Source organism: Pyxicephalus adspersus, chromosome 3 (assembly GCF_032062135.1).
Source record: "Pyxicephalus adspersus chromosome 3, UCB_Pads_2.0, whole genome shotgun sequence".
In the NCBI taxonomy this organism is placed as follows: domain Eukaryota; kingdom Metazoa; phylum Chordata; class Amphibia; order Anura; family Pyxicephalidae; genus Pyxicephalus; species Pyxicephalus adspersus.
The window spans coordinates 82,702-93,365 of record NC_092860.1 but is presented as its reverse complement, the minus strand read 5'-3'; the positions used below and the strand labels follow the sequence as shown (position 1 = coordinate 93,365).

General features: G+C 41.3%; 1 protein-coding gene across 2 annotated transcripts in view; it reads right to left on the bottom strand.

The window, feature by feature from the left end:
- The window catches only part of LOC140325420 (adenosine deaminase-like), a gene marked incomplete in the record, with an annotated part of 17,809 nt that extends 15,908 nt beyond the window's left edge, over positions 1 to 1,901 (bottom strand). For both annotated transcript variants that reach the window (XM_072403247.1, XM_072403246.1), the window contains 1 exon segment: positions 1,822 to 1,901. In XM_072403247.1, coding sequence (XP_072259348.1) covers positions 1,822 to 1,857 — 36 coding nt within the window.
- Between the last annotated feature and the right edge of the window lie 8,763 nt (positions 1,902 to 10,664).

Here is a 10,664-nt window from a genome sequence, read left to right as displayed (position 1 = left end):
ATTCTCTCACCATACATTGGTTCTCAGTTCTTGGAGTCCAGAATATTCTCTCACCATACATTGGTTCCCAGGGCTGGGAGTCCAGAATATTCTCTCATCATTCATTGGTTCACTGTTCTGAGAGTCCAGAATATTCTCTTATCATACATTGGTTCTCAGTTCTTGGAGTCCAGAATATTCTCTCATTATACATTGGTTCTCAGGGCTGGGAGTCCGGAATATTCTCTCATGATACATTGGTTCTCAGTTCTTAGCATTGGTTTTCAGTGCTAGATGTCTGGAATTTTCCCCTCATTCGTCACTGATTTTTAGTACTGGTAGTTCTGAATTCCCCTATTAATTGTCAGGAAGTTCAGAATGTTTCTCATCCATTCAAAGGCAGCCCTGTAGTATGTGTTCTTGGATAGAGATTCTCTATCTATCTCTATGTGATGATTACCACAGCTGCATTCATTGATGAGCACAGCTGCGGGACTCACACTAACAGGAGGAGTACAGCAAGCCCTCATTTAATCTTTAGCTGCTGTACTCCTCCTGTAATGATTTCCTCGATTTCGGGGACCCATCGGAAGTTAGAGGAAATTTTTGCAGGAATGTCAGAGGCATGCTCGCTCATCCCTAAAGAGGACCCATACTGTCTGCAGCTGGTGGGGTGAGACAGTAGTGCTATAAAAGATCACATGGTTCTTCTGGGATGGACACCAGTCTGATGGGTTGTTCAAGGAAAGTGCCCTGAATCGGACCACAGTGCCATGTGAATAGTGCTTAGTGCGAGGAGGCCACATGTGTAGGAAGAACAGCCAAGTTCTGACAGATCTAAATTCTGGGGTGCTTTTTGATTTATTGTGGTCAGAGTAGGGCCCCCCTTTTTTTGATCTGGAAATGGGCCAATATGATGGTACACTATAATCAAGGAACGCTCCCTGCTCTGATTTCATCTGAAAGAGAAGGGGATTTCCATCAGAGTAGTATGTACTATTGTGTATCTTCAGACACTTTTGTGTATGTGTTAACAGGTTAGAAGAGCAGAGAAAGGAGCTCATCGATTTGCTGCTGCTTGTTCATATCACAGTGCCATGGCGGTGCAGAACATCACCTGCAGTAAAGCCGATCGATCACAGCTCACATCATCCTCTAATGTCAGTGACAATTAGGATGACACTGAGCTGCAGTTCCTTTAACTTCCCAGGTAGACCGGCCTTTACTTGGCATCCCACAAGCCTAGTGCAGTAGGCTGGCAATAATGGCATATGTGTTACCAGGGGATGCAATATCTTCCTATTACTGGACACTTTCCATTCTAGGTATGCTGAGTCAGTCAACATGTGCTGCTTTATTACCCTCATAAAGAAAGGGTAAAGTTCATTTGTTGGCTTATAATTCAGAAATAATGGAAATAATATTGGAGAAAATATAATGCGGCATTTTAGCCATTCTGCGTGTGAAATATGGTTGCTGTATTACAATAACCCTTCAGATAGAGGTTGGCAGAAAGACATTGTTGGTAGATAATTATTAGAATTAGTTTTGCTGATGTTTGCAAATCTTAAAGATGAATATGAAAGGATGGGTAAAGGATTTGGTGGGGAGCTATTCCCTATATGTTCCTTCTTCCTAAGCTGTATCCATAGGAATTGAATTCAACATGAACATAAATGGAGGGTTATCCAAAGTTGAAGTTAGTTAAACAATATATGACCAGCAGCAGCAGCAAATGCTTTTTAGTTATACAATGCTGAGCTAGAGACAAGTTACTAAGTACTGATTCCATCATTTAGTGCGGAATAAAATCATGATAGACGCACACCATGTGACACTTACCTTTGGCATGTTAAAGACACTGAAGTGATTCTCCATTCTCCCAGCTCTAGAGAAAGGTTCTGTGGCTATTTTGCAGTGGAAAGCTAGCTGGTTGGATTTTGCCCTGCGGGTGTGGCACTGTGTCCTACGGGAAATATTGTTACCTTTACACTAAATAAGGAAAAGTTTCTATATGGGAAAAGTGAATGAATAGAAGGAAATTCTGTTTTTGTGGATGATGCTGACTGTAATTTAGGAGAAATTACACATTTATAGATATCACTATTCAATACTTTAAAGCAGGGGCGTTACTTTAAACGGTCCAAACGTTTTGCAAAGAGGGACAGATTTAGTGAGGTGCAAATGTGTGGGGGCCAACCATTAAGCACATACTCAGGTATAGTGTGGGCGTGGTCTGCACGGGTCCGGCACAGCACACGCCCACTATAATGACATAGGGGATCCCCTGTGCCAGAGGCTGCAGGCCGGTGAAAATCTGAACATGGGCCGCAATTGGCCCCCGGGCTGGACTTTGGACATGCCTGCTTTAGAGGATCTGGTTTATGAAAACATTTTACTTCACTAAGCTGTAATTGTTGTTATTTGCACTAAAATATAAAAATGATCATTATGCTCACTTACATCATCATTTACCATATACCATTATACACTGCATTACAATTATATTGCATGAAAGCTTCCAGCTGGCCGCACAACGAACCACAACCTTCTGCGTAATAAAATGTTACCTAATGGCTGAAAAAATAGGAATGATCAGTTGAACCTGAGTGTTTCCTAATAATGGCCTCATGACAGCACTCACCCACTCGCTGCCTCCATACCCTTACCTATGGAAAGACCCACCCATGCTCTGCCACCCCATCCTTACCCCATGGCAGAACTCATCCACATTCTGCCTTCTCATCTCACCTTTTGCCTCTGTATCCTCATTGCATGACAGGATTTACCTGCATTCTGCCTCCCCATCCTGACTCCATGACATGACTCGTTAATCTTTAATTACCCAGTATTTATATAGCACCAACATATTACACAGCGCTGTACAAAGTCCATAGTCATGTCACTCAAGGGAGCTCACAATCTAATGTCTCCCATAATCTTATGTCATTATCACAGTCTAAGGTCAATTTTGGGGGAAAGCCAAATAATTGCATGTTTTTGTAATGTGGGAGGAAACCCACACAAACATGGGGAGATCATACAAACTCCATGCAGATAGTGACCAAGATTCAAACCTGGAACCCAGCGCTGCAAAGTGCTAACCACTGAGTCACCTTGGCTCATTTGTATTCTGCCTCCTCATTCTCACCCCAATGCAGGACCCATCCCCCCCTCCACATCCTCACCCCATGGCAGGACTCATCCATGCTCTGCGTCCCCATCCTCACCCCATGGCAGGACTCATCTGTAATTGTGACATTTGTGTATTATGTCCCTTGCATCTGTTGTAATTGTGACATTTGTGTATTATGTTCTTTGCATCTGTTGTAATTGTGACATTCTGCTTATTACTGAAGTGCAGCTCCACAGTTCCAAGTTTTTATATGTAACAATACTGACATCTAGTGGTCCTTACTAGAATTACAGTAGCACATTTTTTTGCAAGACTAGTGATAATATTCTACTAAGGTGTCAATGGAATATTAGTCTGTTTCTAATCCTCATAAATGCAGACATTGGAATGGAAATCTCTTTTTCTCTTCAGGGGCTCCAAGAGACCAGAAAATTAGCAGGCTGATTTAGTTTCATTTTCCATGAACCCTACCTAGCAGCTAACCTAATGTCATCCCTGCTTATAGCCTCTGCAGTTAGAAGAACCCCAGCCAACAATATAGGAGACCTGTCCACATACGGAAGAGTTAGTGAGGTCAAAAAAGCCACCAGGACCTGACACTTCCCCCTGCATATCATATCTAAAATATGGCCCTTCTTACCCCCAGAGACCACCAAAGTCCTAGAACATGTGCTTTTCAATTCTTGACTACCGCACCATCCCCTTATCCAGTGTTCCACTAACTGGAGTCCCACTTCTACTCTATATCATGATTGGTCCTAGACTTACATATTTCTCGCAACACACATGTGCTGATCTATCTAAGTCTGCACTCCTCTAAATACCTGCTATTGGATTCCTCATTCATAACCTCTTCCCACTCTTGGCTCCAAGAATTCTCTATAGCTGCCCCCACACTCTGGAACTCCCTCTCTCAGCCCATTAGATATGCTGTCAACTTTAAATCATTTAAAGTGGAATTATACTCTGCTTCCAGCCCAAAGGGTTTTCTATAATTTACAAATAGTGTTGATGTTCGAATTCGGGTTGTCCCTATATTCGACCCGAATATGACTGTTCGAATTCGGGTAGACCTGAACCGAATTTTGCTGCATTCGACAGCAAAAATTCGGGAGGAAAAAAAAAATTTTTTTTTTTCCTTAAATTATTTATTTCGTATCTGTTTTTTATTGTAAACTTGTTTTTTTTTTTTATTTTTTACAGGTTACCTGACAATGACATTATGAATCATAATGTCATTGTGGGATTCCTGGACCGTGGGAACTGTGCGGTCACAGCTAATTGAAAGCAGGTGCCTTCAATTAGCTGTAACCGCAGGCAATACGAGGGCAATATAGGTTGAATGGAGATACTATCTCCATTCATTACCTCTACTGCTCTGTGATTGGATGAGGAAAGGGAAACCCTGATAATGCTTGAGCTGTCATCAGGATTTCCTATTTCTCAGCCAATCACAGAGCACTAGGGATGAATGGGCACAAGTCTCCCCATTCATCTCTAGTGCTGAATGGCTGAGAAATATAAAACTTCAGCCAGAGCACTAGGGGTGAATGGAGAGGCTTGTCCTCATTTAACCCCTAGTGCCCTGCAATCCCTCACTGTCAGGAGGATTTCCAGGGCTCTGTTCATTGCAACCCTGGAAATCATCCTGTCATTGGGATAACCTGTAAAAAAAAAAAAAAAAAGTTAAATTACACAAACACACACATTAATTTAATAATTTTAAATTAAAGCCTTGTCCTATTTTTTACTTATATTTTAACCCTTTCAGGGAATAAGTAAGGGGATTTATGTACCCCTGTACTCATTCCCCAGGGTGGGGAGGTGGAGATCTGGGAGTCTCCTTATTAAAGGGGGCTTCCAGATTCCAAAGTCCTGCTAAAAATGTTTATAAAAGCCCCCATTGTTTTCAATGGAAGCTTTCATAAAAGCTTAAAAACGCTCGAAAAGCCTCCATTGAGTTCAATGGAAGCATTTTCCCGCCTTTATCCAGCGTTTTAATTTTTTAAATGTTGCAAGCAACATTTAAGATAACGCTCAAAAAACGTGCCTGAAGGAAACGTCCTGGTGTAGATTAGCCCATGGGAATGCAGTCCGTGTAGACTAAAGCTGCATACACACGTCCAATAATTATCGTTAGAAACGACCGATGAACAACCGATTGGCCAAAAAAAAAGGGACCAAGGACACCGACGAATGAGGATTGTCGTTGTAAATGAACGACCGCCACGGTGGATCTGATTGGCCGACGATCTTTCACTATCTATCGTGTACAGGCGTTCAGTGATTGTGCATGTTTCTGCGGTACACTTTCTCCTTTACATGTCCCTCCCTGCATCGTTCAAACGATTGTATCTAGTGTGTGGACGCTGTTGGTGGATTATATATGAACGATTATATTGTTACAGCATGTACAGAATTGTGCACAATATGATTGTTCAAGTATAATCGTGCATAATCGTTGATTCGTCGTAATCGTTCATTTTCTAACAATAATTATTGGAAGTGTGTACCTAGCTTTAGCCCAAAATTGATGTGACAGGTGCTCTTTAATCTTCATGTGAAGTACAGGGGTATGTAATAGTGTTATGTATCTTTTTATAATGTATCTTTTTACATCTGTTTGGAGGCTGTACAAGCTCCACACGTTTTTTCAACCCGAACAGCCATATTCGGGTCGAATATAGGGACAACCCGAATTCGAACATCAACACTACTCATTACCTCTTTAAACTAAACCTTACAATCACTTTCCAAACTTGCCTAGCCATTTCTCTGTCCCTTCACTATCTCTGATTTTCCTTCATTCCCTTCCCCACCTCTTAGATTGTAAATTCTGCTGATTATGGTTCCTTGTAATTCCTGTGTCACTGTACTTGAGTAAAGGTTTCTCATATTTATTGTACAGCATAGCAGTAAGGCAATTGAAGGTTATAAGAATGGAATGGGCAATGGAAGGTTATAAGAATGGAATGGGCAATGGAAGGTTATAAGAATGGAATGGGCAATGGAAGGTTATAAGAATGGAATGGGCAATGGAAGGTTATGGGTATTAGGCAAAACCTCCTTCGGTAAGAGATGGAGGTGATTAGAAGTTCCATGTGGTACTATGCAAGCAGGAGCAGCAACATGTCCTAATGACATATGGGGGGAAATAAAGTACTAAGTAGGCAACATTCCACCCCATAGATAAAATCTGCATTCTACCCCATGCATTACCCTGCGGCGGGAAATGGCAGGAAACTGAGAACACTTATAGAGCCAGTCCACAGCGATAGGGTACGCACAAAACAAATGAATATGTGCCCATGTGGAACCCAGAGCCCAAAAGTTATTTGCAGGCTGATCGAAAGGCAGCACTTTACAAGCCAAGCCAAGGACAGCCATTGGTAGTGATAAAGAAAAACTGCTATAAAAAATGTTCATCCCCCGGATACTAACTAAAAGCTCGGAGTAGGGGGGTTATCCCAGGCTGCATGCCAATCCTACAGTAAATGGCAGGTAAATACGTCTAGTGTCCCTCGATGAGCAAGAAAAAAAATAAGGACAAAAGTGATCAAAGTTTCAAATCAGAGACAGCAGAACACAAAATTCAAACTTCAAAGATTTATTTCTTGCAGTAAACAATACAAAGAATAAAACTAACTCCTAAAAGAAAATGAAATATTAAAATGACCTTGGCATGAAAAGCCCCCACCCCCAGTAAATGACTTTACAAACAAAAAAATCCCCAAAAAAACAAAACAGAAAAATATAACATAACTGCGAAGCTCAAAACCGCCAAGATGGCAGCTTGCGTCAGTCACAACAAGCAGAACGTATTCTAAATCCTCGGCATGGAGACTGGAATGGCCTAAATATCAATGGCTGACTGACGCAGGAATCACACAAACTCTTCACGTTTCCTTCGCTTTTTTAAGGACTTGCAGTAAATTTCCTCAATAATTTAGGTGAAAGTTGGGTTAGTTTTCGGTAACAGCCAAAAAATGTTCAGATAAATGACTAAAGAGGAGACACCTATAATAAACAAATTCCTAGTTACAACCTGCAATTGTAAATTGATAAAGTACCTATCCACTAAAAGATAATAAATCAAGTTTGTAGGCAGCTTGTTCTGAATTGTATAAAAAATCCAGATGACTTAAAGATGTCCTTGGCCAATGACTACAAAAGCCAATCTGTCTTCCAATGCTGGGCGGATGCTAAAGCAGCTTTTCCTAATGTAATATTTGTACGATCACTGGCTCAAATTATAATATATGTACAATCAATCACTGCCTCTGATATATGTATGAATGTGAAAAAGAAAACTGCGGATGGAACAAGCGATGAGGCATTTTGGGTGGAGGTGAATGTGGGGGTGATTAACACAATTAATTATTGGGGTCTTCTATAGGCGTTTTAATCATGGGAGATTCCAACTACCCTGACATTGGAGTAATGGCACTACAGGAACAGCAAAAGGGAGGAAATTTGTGAATTTAATACAAGATAATTTTATGGTACAGTTTATAGAAGCCCCAACTAGAAATGATACTCTGCTGGACCTCGTTCTTTCACGATCCTTTCCAGTGACTAAAGACTGCACGATGCATGAACGAGGCCTGTACATACAGCACCCTGCTGTGCGCTCTCCCCCTTCACTTCTATTAAGATCGTTCGTCGTCCATAGTCCATGGATCCCCCAGGACGGTCGTTCGGACAATGGACAACGGGCGCTGTACACACGCAAGATTCTTGTCCAATATCGGCCCTGTGTGGCTCACAGCTGATGTTATAAAAGCCATAAGGAACAAGAAAAGGGAATTCCAAAAATATAAAAAATGAAGGATCACCTTTGTCATTTGAAATCTATAAAGAATATAACAAAAGATGTAAAAAGGAGATAAAATGTGCAAAACTTCAAAATGAAAGACAGATTGCAAAGGAAAGTAACCCCCCAAAATTATTAAATATATTAATAGCAAAAAGATCAGATCTGAGCATGTAGGCCCCTTAAAGGATGTCGCTGGGTTGGTAACTGGGGATAAAGACAAGGCAGATTTACTAAACACATTTTATTTTAGCTCTGTGTACACAAAGGAAAATGGCAGAGCTCAAGTCCAAATCCATAATAGCAATGTCACTGCCTTACATGACTCACAATGGCTCAGAACTGGATTGAGAAACAGCTGGGAAAAATTAAGGTTGACAAAGCACCAGGACCTGATGGATTACATCCACGTGTCCTCAAAGAGCTGAGCTCTGCAATATCTAAACTAGTAAAGTTCTTCGGTGCTACTATAGTGTTATTGCTAACATCATTTTTGTTCCTACCTCACAATGTAATCTGCTTTTAAATGGTTTACAGTAAAAAAACACCACACAACATAAAATAAAAATAAAAGTACATTTCTCATTTTATATTTTATTTTAAATTACCTTGTTGATGTCTATTATTTAATTATTTTTTTAAATTATTATTTATAATTATGTATTATATTATAATTTATTATTATAATATAATAAATATAATTATCATACCTGGGAGTTAATCCTAAGAATTACAGGCCCACAATATAAACAAAAATTTCTATGCTAAAAAATTAGGATCACTTTCTTGTATCCAAAAACTGACAGAACGCTAGGGGGGGTTAAAAGATGAATAGGCTGCAGAGATGGAGACATAATCCTGTACAAAGCATTGGTCAGACCACATCTGGAATATGCAGTCCAGGTTTGGGCCCCAGTTCACAAAAAGGACATTGTGGGATTGGAGAGAGTGCAGAGAAGGGCAACTAAACTAATAAAAGGAATGGAGGAGCTCCGCTATGAGGAGAGATTAGCTGAACTGAATCTATTCTCCCTTGAGAAGAGACGTATAAGGGGGGATATGATCACCCTGTATAAATATATAAATGGTCCATATAGAGAACTCTCTTCCCCATTATTCACTGTAATGTCATTACAAAGCACAAGGGGGCGCTCTTTGTGCCTGGAGGAAAAGAAGTTTAAGCTCCGGATAAGGAAGGGATTCTTCACTGTAAGGGCTGTGATAATGTGGAATCGGCTCCCTCAGGAAGTAGTTTCAGCAACTACTATAGATTGCTTTAAGAAAAAGCTGGATGATTTCTAGAAGCACAGAATATAACTGGGGATTAAGGATTTAAAGTAAAGATAACAGTGACTGCTGATCCAGGGAACATCCGATTGCCTCATGGTATCAGGAAGGAATTTTTCCCCTGTTGGAGCAAATTGTACCCGGGGTTTTTTGCCTTCCTCTGGACCAGCTATGTCTTATAGGGTTTTATATCTGGGATATGTTTATTTCCATAGTCACAGTGGGTGAACTTGATGGACTTATGTCTTTTACCAACCTAACCTACTATGATCACTGCCTGTGATATATGTATGATCACTGCCTCCGATATTTGTATGATCACTGCCTTCGATATATGTATGATCACTGCCTCCGATATATGTACGATCACTGCCTCTGATATTTCTACAAATACTGCCTCTGGCATGTGTCATATGAGTATAATGGGCCCCTGGCATGTATCATACGCGTAGATAGGGCCCCTAGCATGTGTCATACGAGCATAATGGGCCCCTGGCATGTGTCATAGAGTATAATAGGGCCCTGGTAAGTAATATGTAAAATAATATGCCTCCAGAATGAAAAGTTCTCTGGGGCCCTTATAGTCGGAACACACAGAATGCCATATACCTATCAGACAACTCCCCGCCCACTTCCGACCAATAGGTACTCGAGTATAACGACTTTGCGACTTTTTGTAAAGCTGGAGAACGGAAGAAATATTTCCACATCCACGAGGACCCAGAATTCCGAGAAATCCATAGCTCCGCCCACTACCTTATTAGGATTTCAGGGTCCACGCCTATTTGTCGGCTTGGTACCAGGCATCCAACAAGAATAGTCAGAATGGTGCTCTGGGCTGTGATTGGCTAGAGAGAACTAAGGCGGAAGGGTTTCCATAGCATGATAATATGAATACATGAGCCTCTACACAAGGAACGTACTTCATGAGGTTTCACCTGACGGGGTATTATGCCACCTCCTCATTGAGCAGTATAGTGTCACCTCCCCCATATACCAGGACCCCAGTACTGCCACACTGATAGGTACCATTGCCTTTGCCTAATTTTTCAGCTAAGTATTGTAAGATTGAGGGTTGGCATTCATGTCATCCACTTCATGATGCAAACTAGCAATATCGTCTACCTTCCTACCGCTTCCAGCCCCACAGACCACAGCAACAGTGCCGGCGCACAAAACATCTCGGTCTGGCCCTTCACAAATTTCAGATATTTGTATTACACACTTCTGAGTGGCATTGATGATGGACTACACCCAGCTCTAGATGCCAGTTACCAATGCAGTCACCCTGGCGATAGCTGACCAGGGGCCACACACTGCTACTGCTCTCGCTGACCCATGCTCCGTCTCTGGTCCTCCATCCTTTTGCCTAATGTCACCGCGCTACTTCTCCACAACTTTATGTGTGTCATTCCTAACACGTGTGATCCAGGTCATGATGCCAGCTAG